Source organism: Taudactylus pleione, unplaced genomic scaffold, assembly GCF_031769625.1.
Source record: "Taudactylus pleione unplaced genomic scaffold, aTauple2 ptg000828l, whole genome shotgun sequence".
Lineage (NCBI taxonomy): Eukaryota > Metazoa > Chordata > Amphibia > Anura > Myobatrachidae > Taudactylus > Taudactylus pleione.
In genome coordinates, this window is record NW_028285230.1 from 1,578,658 (window position 1) to 1,590,931 (window position 12,274).

Here is a 12,274-nt window from a genome sequence, read left to right on the forward strand (position 1 = left end):
GAAGGCTTTAATGAAGTAGTGGGTCTTAAGAGCTCGTTTGAAAGATGGTAGAGAGGTGCAGAGTCTGATAGGGAGAGGGAGGGAGTTCCAAAGGTGAGGAGCAGTACGGGCAAAGTCTTGGAGGCGGGAGTGGGAGGAAGTAATCAATTGACATGAAAGGCGGCGTGTATTAAGTGAACGAAGAGGGCGGACAGAAGAGTGAAGGGAGATTAGATCAGAGATGTAAATGGGAGAGGAATGGGTGAGGGCTTTGTAAGTGAGTGTAAGAGCCTTGAATTGGGTTCTGAAAGGGAATGGGAGCCAGTGGAGGGCTTGCAAAAGAGGGGAGGCAGATGTAGAGCGTTTGGAGAGGAAGATGAGCCGAGCAGCAGCATTGAGCACAGACTGGAGAGGAGAGAGATGGGATTTGGGGAGGCCAGCTAAGAGAAGGTTACAGTAGTCCAGTCTGGACATGACCAGTGAATGTACAAGGGTTTTGGTAGCATCCTGGGTGAGAAAGGGTCTGATCTTGGAAATATTCTTGAGATGGAAACGACAGGACTGTGAGAGGTTCTGAATGTGTGGTTTAAAGGAGAGGGAAGAGTCCAGGATGACTCCAAGACAACGCACTTTGGGGCTAGATGAGATAGTAATGCCATCTATTAATAAAGAAATAATGGGACATGATGTTATGTGGGAGGGTGGGAAGACTATCAGCTCAGTCTTAGACATATTAAGTTTGAGAAATCGCTGGGACATCCAGGAAGAGATAGCAGAGAGACAGTTGGAGATACGAGTCAGTATAGAGGGGGAAAGATCAGGTGAGGAAAGGTAGATCTGAGTATCATCAGCATAGAGATGATAATGGAGGTCAAAAGAGCTGATGAGTTTACCTAGAGAAGACGTATAGAGAGAGAATAGGAGAGGTCCAAGAACAGAACCTTGGGTACACATTTATAGTACACGTAGACTTCCTATGCATAGGAAGCCTGGTAATTCTATCTACATGATGCTAGTTGTAATGGTCAGTTTAAGACTATTGCAGCTGAATATATCCATGTAATGTGCAGCCACACATCCAATCCCCTGCAGCCACACATAAGTGAAGCGGTCTATCCTGTCCCCCAATACATTAAGTAGAACATCGGCCAATGCAGAGATTTCTCCGTCTCAGAAAAAAATACGTGTCAGTCAGGGGGAGGTTTATGGATACTCAATAATGGGTACTGGGTACTCTAAATTGCAGTGTAAAAACAAATAAGCAGATTGCATTTGTCCCCGTTGCATTACAACATGATCTAGGCGCAAATTTGCACCATTTGGAATTTTCACTATCTCTAATTGAGGCCCTTAATGGCCAAGGCTGCGAGGTCCCTTCTGCAAGTATACATGCAATATCAGAAACAAGAAGTCATATCATGATGCATAAGTGTATATAGTATAAGTATATATGATGGCAAAAATACTGTTGAAATAGCCATCATCACTATCATCGTACACTTTCACCATCTCTATACCGGAAATCAGATGGATCTCCGCATAATATGCACAGCTCAACATGGCCAACAGATTCATCAACGCGTCTTCAGTAAACTTTGCCTACATGAGAGAGCCACGTTACAGCCCAGACATATACCTACTCACTCACAAGTGTAGATGCCACTGAGATGCCTTCAACTCTGAATTGCTAATACTTGCATATGCCCAGTTCTGGAATATTCGCAATGTGAAAACATGCAAGATACGCTCTGCAGACGGGCACAAATTCAAATCTGCGTCATGCCCTTTGTTAGTAAAGCAAAGAGCTCTGCTTACCTTGGGTGCAGCAGTCTCCTGACCGCTTGTATGTCAGTGCAGGTCTCATATGGATGTCCCATGCATGAGAAGTGGTAGTTCCACTTATGGGGCACTGACAGCTCACTTGTCCGCCTGAAACAAGCCAACCTGTAAAAGCATGGAGGTGAGCAGTGTTGGGCCACTAGAGGCACCTGAGGTTCTGCTGAATTAGCGCACTGTATAATCAGCTGGTACTGCTGGTTAATAATTGTTTTGATGAATTTATTTTGTAGGGACGAGTCTTTACTGGTTCACAATGAAAACACATCAGCGCCATCTCAACCACCCAAATCATTTAGGTGAGGATTGTCACTCTCCCACCATCGTTTGTTTTTTTGATTGTGAGTTTTTGCTCTGGACTAGAATAAATCGCTAAAACAAATCAATGCAATTGTTATGAGTTTAGCTTAATAAAACATATATGATACATTTTAGGGAATAGACAATATAAGTCATCTTAAATAGCTTCTGTTGAATATACAAGATTATGGGGCATATTGATTAAGTGAAATTTGTGGTATATCCCCTAGAAACAGCAGTTTTCGGGAGCTACCTACAAATATTGAGCATGACTAGAATGTATGTAAGGAGGGAAACCGTAATTATTATCCGAGATATCTGCTGCAGTCCCCCGTTTTCTATTGCAAAAAGCAACCCCTATAGGTTTCGATGGAGGCTGCTAAAATGACAAATTTACCAAGCTTGACCCCAGTAATCAACGCCATCTACAGATGGTGTAAGGCATTGCAGCCTGTAAGCTACACACTGTTTCCAGGAGAGGGCGCTGTAAGAACAGAACCCCTGTCCTTGCATGTGAGTAATGTTAAATCCCAGCGAACCATAATTTCTTATTGCTTGATAAGCAGCGATAAGAAATGATAAATATCTGGACCAAGTCAAAAGAAATAATTAGTATATCCCTATGTGTGTACCCAGGGAGTACTCTATAAATTGGCAACCTCCAACACAGTTCAAGCACTTTTACTGTGCATTAAGCAGGGCCACAACCAGGGGGGAGGGCTAAGGGGGCACGTGACCCGAGTGCCGGACTTGAGGGGGTGCCAGGAGGCTAGGTTGCTGCTCTTGTGGGTTTGGAGCCACATCCTGACCTTGAGAGGTACAGACACCGTCAGTCTAATGTGGTGCCGGTCAAAAGCCAATCAGTGCTTGCGGACCGGTAGCCAATGAACAGAGGCTGCCGGTCCTTGAGCTCCAATTGGTTTGCAAGTAGCACCACATTACAATGACGGCAGTGCTGACAGTTCCCCAACGTGTGGCAGCCCGGTCCCGCGCCACCCCGAGCTCACCCACGGCACGGCCCTGACAGGTAAGAGAAGGGAAATGGGGTCTTCCTGTGGCTTAATGTAAAAGAGGCCTTACTGTGGCACAATGTGTAAGGAGCCTTACTGTGGCATAATGTGTAAGGAGCCTTACAGTGGCATAATGTGTAAGGGGCATTACTGTGGCATAATGTTTAAGGGGCATTACTGTGGCATAATGTGTAAGGGGCATTACTGTGGCATAATGTATATGGGGCCTTACTGTGGCATAATGTATATGGGGCCTTACTGTGGCATAATGTAAATGGGGCCTTACTGTGGCATAATGTATATGGGGCCTTACTGTGGCATAATGTATATGGGGCATTACTGTGGCATAAATGTATAAGGGGCATTACTGTGGCATAATGTATAAGGGGCATTACTGTGGCATAATGTGTTGTAAGGGGCATTACTGTGGCATAATAAGTTGTAAGAGTCATCAATGTGTGGCACAATGTGTTATAAGGGGCATTACTGTGTCACAAAACTACACACCCTTTTTCGTCCTCTATGTTGTATTTTTTGGGGGGGGGTTGCCAAATTATGGCTTTGCCCTGGGTGACAAAAATCGTAGTTTCGGCCCTGCGTTAATGCTCATTTGTAGAGTACAAAATGCTGATAAGTACTGCTTCTTTATTTGGGCAAGCGCTCTTATTTTTCTGCCATCTGCATTCCATGGGACCATAATATGAATTAATTCATATAAATCAATGTTGGGGATGGAATACCATTTCTTAGTCATTAGACCATTTATTACCATGTGAGCTTTTAGTGTCACTGCACAGATTCAGGCTGGCAGAGCTGCTTTTCAACTAAATAAATAAAAGTTAACATCCTATATAAAATGCATAATAGAATAAACATAACTATATATTCCCATTAGACAGATAGTAAGGGTAAAAATACAGTGAAGGTGCCTTTAACCTCACAATAAGATTGCCGCTTACTATATGATCAAGTGCAGGCCGGAGACGCGATAACAAAAGTCACCTCTTTATGTATTTTATCTTGTTTTGTTTTCTCCTGTCTATTATTTATTGCCCATGTCCGTGTAGCCTCACAGGGTACCGCATGACCTCCCAGAAGCTGCAGAGTCTGTTGCTGGCGTTGATACAATGTTCTGCTCTCACACAGATAAAGTACGTACATGGTTTTCATATTACTACTTGAACAATCTACTTTTTAAGCATTTAGAGGCAGATCTGAGTTTAGTTTTAAGCCTTTAGTTATGTACCATATTAAGGGTCATATTTATTAATATATGCAGTCTGCCCTCAATAATAAGGAATCCTTAGTCGCCTGAATGTATCATTACTAAGATAGGATCCTGTCCCAGTGATCATAAGAAGTATTAGCCAGCTGCTGCTCTACTGCGATGCCCGGTGCCACGTGGGAGAGGGCAGCAATGGGGAGGCTTCCTAAGGGCTATATTTAACTTTATCTTGCAGCGAAAGTTTCTTGCTTTATTCAGTACATTTAGCGCAGGTTAAAATGAATGATGTAAATAGCTTGTCCACCGTTTCTCTCAAATGCAAGAGAATATGGACTTGTGTCATCGTGGCCTCCCCTGCTACTTGATACCACAAGTTGTGCCATCGGGCAGTGGGGCAGGGGCCACCATGAGACAATTAATTGTGAATTGTGTCATTAATTCCCATTTCACAGGAGAAGTGGGTGGTATTCTATTCTGGAGGCTGGTTTACTCTCCCAGGAGTTCCCAAAAATTCAGTAGACAAGTATAACCATACACATTGATCAGATCACCGGAATGGTCGCTAAAGTAGTTATTTGTCTGTCAGGGGTTATTTTAGTGGGGGAATGGCTGCATGTGACAGGAGCTGTGTGAGAAGTGGAATATAATAAGCAGGAAACCACAGCGATTTTGTAGAAGGAGCAAGGACCCCAACAGTACAAAGCAGTGCTGTGACGCATCCGTCATATGACAAACATACCTCGTATATACAGCCAGGGCCAGATAAACAATGGGGCTTATGGAGTCACAGATCCAGGCCTCCACATAAAAATAGGCCCATCTGCATCACAGCATGATGATGACCAGCCGCCCAGCTAGCCACTATAGACGGCCATAAATCCTAAGTATTACAATTGTATTTCTATTTTCCTCACAAAATTATGCAATTTTTATACTTTTACATATGTAGGGAGATAGTGGGCTGATAGTGTAGGGGATGTAAACGCCCACTTGGCACAGGTCACACCCACACATCACTGGCCACACCCACACATCACTGGCCACACCCACACATCACACCTCTTCTCCTCAGTATCGACCCTTGAACATTTTCAGCCCCAGGCCCATGTGGCCGTACATTTGGCCCTGTATACAGTTTATTTATTATTATTCAACAAAAACTATTTATCTCCACAGTTTCTCTGGCAATGCACTCAGCTACCAAATGATTGAAGTCCTGCTGGCTCACCTGCCACATTTTCCCAATCTGACATTTCTCAAGTAAGAATCTCAATATGTTTCCATTTTAAGCCGTCTCATTTCTTTTCAACAAATGCTAGAAAATTCCATTGTGGTAGAGTGTTACTAACACTTCTAGAAAAGGCAAAATGGAGCTTTTGCGCATAGCAACCAATCAGATTGTAGCTCTCATTTTCTAGAACGTACTAGATAAATGTTAGCTAGACCATAATTGGTTCTTATGGCCAACACCTTTACTTTTTCTTTTTTAGAAGTTTTAGTAAATTTAGCAATTAAATATGTGCATGTTGCCCTTCCTGCACCTTATTAACTTTACAACTTTGAGTATATATATATATATATATATATATATATATAAATATATGAGCAAATTGTGTTTTTAAATAGCTGATTTGTTTCTTTGTTGTGTTCTTTAGCATCAGTAAAAGTGACCTTTCCCCAAACTGTGTCTTATTACTGGCTGACTCAATTAACCTCTGCGACCGCATTACAGAAGTGGATTTGAGGTATGTGGTAAATGTACCATATTACAATTTATTTCCCATACTACTTTCATGTCCTATTCCTCTGATTTTCCCCATTAATATCAATGTTTTCCTATGCAGCTTTCCATAGGGATCCGGATGAAAGGTCGACAATTAATAGGTCGACAGTCAATCAATATCTCGACACCAGGTGGTCAACATGGAATAGATCGACAGGGACAAAAGGTCGACAGTACAAAATTTCAACAGATTTTAAAAGGTTGGCAGGTTCAAATGGTCGACACAAATAAATATTTATTTATTTTTTCAACTTTTTTAAGGTAGGGGTTAGGCACTTGGAGGAGGAATGGGTTAGGCTGTCAGAGGGGACAGTTAGGGTTAGGCACTAGGAGGAGGGTAAGGATTAGGGGTGTGCACCGGCCACTTTTCGTGTTTTGTGTTTTGGTTTTGGATCTGGATCTTTCTTCGTGTTTTGGATCTGGATTGGTTTTGCCAAAACCACCCTTCCGTGTTTTGGGTTCTGGGTTTTGTGTTTTGGATCTGTATTTTTTTTTAAAAAAGCATAAAAACAGCTAAAATCACAGAATTTGTAGGTTTTTCTGCTCCTATGCTATTATTAACCTCAATAACCTTAATTTCCACTCATTTCCAGTCTATTCTGAACACCTCACACCTCACAATAGTGTTTTTATGTCCAAAACGTTGCACCGAGGTAGCTGGATGACTATGCTAAGCGACACGAGTGGGCGGCACAAACACGTGACCCATCTAGGCGTGAAACTGCAGTGGCAGACAGGATGGCAGTTTGAAAAACTAGGCCCCAAACTGTACATAATGCAAAGAAAAAAAAGAGGTGCAAGATGGAATTGTCCTTGGGCCCTCCCACCCACCCTTATGTTGTATAAACAGGACATGCACACTTTAACAAACCAATCATTTCAGCGCCAGGGTCTGCCACACAACTGTGGCTGAAATGATTGGTTCGTTTGGGCCCCCACAAAACAAGCTGGCAATTAATGTGTCCCTGCACAAACTGGCTCTATGGAGGCAAGATGTCATCCTCATCCTCCTCATCCACCGATTCCTCACCCTCTTCAGTGTGTACATCCTCATCCTCACAAAGTATTAACTCGTCCCCACTTGAATCCACCACCACAGGTCCCTCTGTACCTTCTGGAGGCTGGTCTCCCTGGAAGAGCTGATAATTCATTTTGATGAACATCATCTTCTCCACATTCTGTGGAAGCAACCTCCTACGCCTTTCGCTGACAAGGTTCCCGGCTGCACTAAACACTCTTTCGGAGTACACACTGGAGGGGGGGCAACTCAGGTAAAATAGAGCCAGTTTGTACAGGGGCCTCCAAATTGCCTCTTTTTCCTGCCAGTACAGGTATGGACTGTCTGCCATGCCTACTTGGATGCTGTCACCGATGTAATCCTCCACCATTCTGTCAATGGTGACAGTATCATATGCAGTGACAGTAGACATGTCAGAAATTGTTGCCAGGTCCTTCAGTCCGGACCAGATGTCCAAACTTGGTCCTGCCTGCCCTGCATCACCGCCAGCGGGTTGCTTAGGATACCTAAGTTTTTTCCTGGCAGCCCCAGTTGCAGGAGAAAATGAAGAAGGAGCCGTTGACGTGTCACGTTCCGCTTCAGCTGACAGTGTGTTCACCAGCAGGTCTTTGCACCTCTGCAGGCTTGTGTCGGCCGGAAAGAGAGACACCACATAGGCTTTAAACCTAGGATCGAGCACGGTGGCCAAAACGTAGTGGTCTGATTTCAACAGATTGACCACCCTGGAATCCTGGCAAAGCGAATGAAGGGCTTCATCCACAAGTCCCACATGCCGAGCGGAATCGCTCCGTCTTAGCTCCTCCTTCACTTTCTCCAGCTGCTTCTGCAAAAGCCTGATGAGGGGAATGACCTGACTCAAGCTGGCAGTGTCTGAACTGACTTCACGTGTGGCAAGTTCGAAGGGCTGGAGAACCTTGCACAACACGGAAATCATTCTCCACTGCGCTTGAGTCAGGTGCATACCCCCTCCTTTGCCTATGTCATAGGTGGATGTATAGGCTTGTATGGCCTTTTGCTGCTCCTCCATCCTCTGAAGCATATAGAGGGTTGAGTTCCACCGCGTCACAACCTCTTGCTTCAGGTGATGGCGGGGCAGGTTCAAGAGTGTTTGCTGGCGCTCCAGTCTTCGGCACGCAGTCGCTGAATGGCGAAAGTGGCCAGAAATTTTTCGGGCCACCCAAAGCGTCTCCTGCACGCCCCTGTCGCTTTTCAGAAAATTCTGCACCACCAAGTTTATTGTGTGAGCAAAACATGGGACGTGCTGGAATTTGCCCAGATGTAATGCCCGCACAATATTGGTGGCGTTGTCAGATATCACAAATCCCCAGGAGAGTCTAAGTGGGGTAAGCCACTGGGCGATGATTTCCCTCAGTTTCTCTAAGAGGTTGTCGGCGGTGTGCCTCTTACTGAAACCGGTGATACACAGCGTAGCCTGCCTTGTAACGAGCTGGCGTTTCTGAGATGCTGCTACTGGTGACGCTGCTGCTGTTGCTGCGTAAGGTGATACATCTACCCAGTGGGCTGTCACAGTCATATAGTCCTTAGTCTGCCCTGTTCCACTTGTCCACATGTCCGTGGTTAAGTGGACATTGTGTACAACGGCATTTTTCAGGACACTGAGGACACTTTTTCTGACGTTTCTGTACAGTCTCGGTATCGCCTGCCTAGTGAAGTGGAATCTAGACGGGATTTGGAACCGGGGACACACTACCTCCATCAATTGTCTAAATCCCACTGCACTAATGGCGGATACCGGACGCACGTCTAACACCAACATAGCAGTCAAGGCCTCAGTTATACGTTTTGCTTCAGGATGACTGCTGTCGTACTTCATCCTCCTCGCTAAGGACTGTTGGAGGGTCAATTGTTTAGTAAAAGTAGTGGTGTTCCTACTTCCTCTCTGGGATGATGAACGACTCCCAGCAGCAGCAACAGCAGCAGCGGCAGCAGTAGGCGTAGCAATGCAGGATCCTCCAGAGGAATCCCGGATAGGAGAGTCAGTCATGCCAGTGACATGGCCTGCAGGACTACTTCCGATCCTGACTAAGGAGGAAATTGACGAGGAGGGAGTTGACGGTGTGGTTTGCAGGCGCTTGGATACAACAGGACAACGGGATTTAGGTGTCCCTGGACTGCTTACGGTCTGAGCCAAAGTTTCTGAACTTGACAGTAACTTTTTATGAACGCGCTGCAGGTGCCGTATAAGGGAGGATGTTCCTAGGTGGTTGACGTCCCTACCCCTACTTATTTCACCTTTACATATGGTACATATGGCAAGACAGTTGTTGTCCGGATTTGGATAGAAATATTGCCAGACCAAAGAGGTGGAATGTTTGGTCTTCTGCCCAGGCATGACCGTGATGGGCTTTTTCATCCCACGGACAACAACTGTCTCCCCCGGAGCCTGATTTAAACAAACCACATCACCATCAGAATCCTCCTCGCCAACTTCCTCCTCAGCGCCAGCTACACCAGTATCCTCATCCTGTTGTACTTCAACAGTGACATCTTCAATTTGCATATCAGCAAGTGGACTGTGGGTGCTCCTTTCAGCACTTGCAGGGGGCATGCAAATGGTGGAAAGAGCCACCTCTTCCCGTCCAGTGCTGGGAAGGTCAGGCATCGCAACCACCACCACACTTGGACTCTCCTTGGGGATTTGTGATATCTTCTTAGAAAGCACAGTTCTTCGCTGTGCTTTTGCCAGCTTAACTCTTTTGATTTTTTTAGTGGGAGGAGGGCTTCCATCGTCATGTGAAGCTGAACCACTAGTCATGAACATACTAGGGATCGACCTTAGCCGTTCCTTGCCACTCCGTGTCGTAAATGGCATATTGGCAAGTTTACGTTTCTCTTCAGCTGATTTAAATGTCTTTTTCAAGGTCATTTTCCTGAACTTTGCCATTTGGGATTGTATGTGCCCTCTACTATGACATTGGGCATCGGCCTTGGCAGACGACGTTGATGGCATGTTATCGTCTATGTCATGACTAGTGGCAGCAGCTTCAGCACTAGGAGGAAGTGGTTCTTGATCTTTCTCTATTTTATTTTTATCGGAGAAAGTTTGGTCCTCCATTTATGTTATATCGATTTGATATATACGTGCGGCTAAACACAGAAAATAATTTTTTTTTTGGTTTGGACTGGAGTGTACTTTGTGGGTTACAGCACCCTTTAACGGTCAAGCCAGCCGGCCCTTTACTTATGACACAGGCGCACTCTTGGCACTACTTTGTTGATGCACGTGCGGCTACTGCGCACACAATTCACAAACACAGAAAATAATTTTTTTTTGGTTTGGACTGGAGTGTACTTTCGGGGGTTACAGCACCCTTTAACGGTCAAGCCAGCCGGCCCTTTACTTATGACACAGGCGCACTCTTGGCACTACTTTGTTGATGCACGTGCGGCTACTGCGCACACAATTCACAAACACAGAAAATAATTTTTTTTTGGTTTGGACTGGAGTGTACTTTCGGGGGTTACAGCACCCTTTAACGGTCAAGCCAGCCGGCCCTTTACTTATGACACAGGCGCACGCTTGGCACTACTTTGTTGATGCACGTGTGGCTACTGCGCACACAATTCACAAACACAGAAAATAATTTTTTTTTTGGTTTGGACTGGAGTGTACTTTCGGGGGTTACAGCACCCTTAACGGTCAAGCCAGCCGGCCCTTTACTTATGACACAGGCGCACGCTTGGCACTACTTTGTTGATGCACGTGCGGCTACTGCGCACACAATTCACAAACACAGAAAATAATTTTTTTTTTGGTTTGGACTGGAGTGTACTTTGGGGGTTACAGCACCCTTTAACGGTCAAGCCAGCCGGCCCTTTACTTATGACACAGGCGCACGCTTGGCACTACTTTGTTGATGCACGTGCGGCTACTGCGCACACAATTCACAAACACAGAAAATAATTTTTTTTTTGGTTTGGACTGGAGTGTACTTTCGGGGGTTACAGCACCCTTAACGGTCAAGCCAGCCGGCCCTTTACTTATGACACAGGCGCACGCTTGGCACTACTTTGTTGATGCACGTGCGGCTACTGCGCACACAATTCACAAACACAGAAAATAATTTTTTTTTTGGTTTGGACTGGAGTGTACTTTCGGGGGTTACAGCACCCTTAACGGTCAAGCCAGCCGGCCCTTTACTTATGACACAGGCGCACGCTTGGCACTACTTTGTTGATGCACGTGCGGCTACTGCGCACACAATTCACAAACACAGAAAATAATTTTTTTTTTGGTTTGGACTGGAGTGTACTTTCGGGGGTTACAGCACCCTTAACGGTCAAGCCAGCCGGCCCTTTACTTATGACACAGGCGCACTCTTGGCACTACTTTGTTGATGCACGTGCGGCTACTGCGCACACAATTCACAAACACAGAAAATAATTTTTTTTTGGTTTGGACTGGAGTGTACTTTCGGGGGTTACAGCACCCTTTAACGGTCAAGCCAGCCGGCCCTTTACTTATGACACAGGCGCACGCTTGGCACTACTTTGTTGATGCACGTGCGGCTACTGCGCACACAATTCACAAACACAGAAAATAATTTTTTTTTTGGTTTGGACTGGAGTGTACTTTCGGGGGTTACAGCACCCTTAACGGTCAAGCCAGCCGGCCCTTTACTTATGACACAGGCGCACGCTTGGCACTACTTTGTTGATGCACGTGCGGCTACTGCGCACACAATTCACAAACACAGAAAATAATTTTTTTTTTGGTTTGGACTGGAGTGTACTTTCGGGGGTTACAGCACCCTTAACGGTCAAGCCAGCCGGCCCTTTACTTATGACACAGGCGCACGCTTGGCACTACTTTGTTGATGCACGTGCGGCTACTGCGCACACAATTCACAAACACAGAAAATAATTTTTTTTTTGGTTTGGACTGGAGTGTACTTTCGGGGGTTACAGCACCCTTAACGGTCAAGCCAGCCGGCCCTTTACTTATGACACAGGCGCACTCTTGGCACTACTTTGTTGATGCACGTGCGGCTACTGCGCACACAATTCACAAACACAGAAAATAATTTTTTTTTGGTTTGGACTGGAGTGTACTTTCGGGGGTTACAGCACCCTTTAACGGTCAAGCCAGCCGGCCCTTTACT

General features: G+C 45.4%; 1 protein-coding gene across 1 annotated transcript in view; it reads left to right on the top strand.

Moving 5' to 3' along the window:
• The window catches only part of NLRC5 (NLR family CARD domain containing 5), a 175,013-nt gene that overhangs the window by 70,855 nt on the left and 91,884 nt on the right, over positions 1-12,274 (top strand). Inside the window, exons 18-21 of the mRNA XM_088458330.1 lie at positions 2,049-2,114; positions 4,193-4,276; positions 5,527-5,610; positions 6,006-6,095. Coding sequence (XP_088314456.1) covers positions 2,049-2,114; positions 4,193-4,276; positions 5,527-5,610; positions 6,006-6,095 — 324 coding nt within the window. The remainder of the gene's footprint in view (positions 1-2,048; positions 2,115-4,192; positions 4,277-5,526; positions 5,611-6,005; positions 6,096-12,274) is intronic.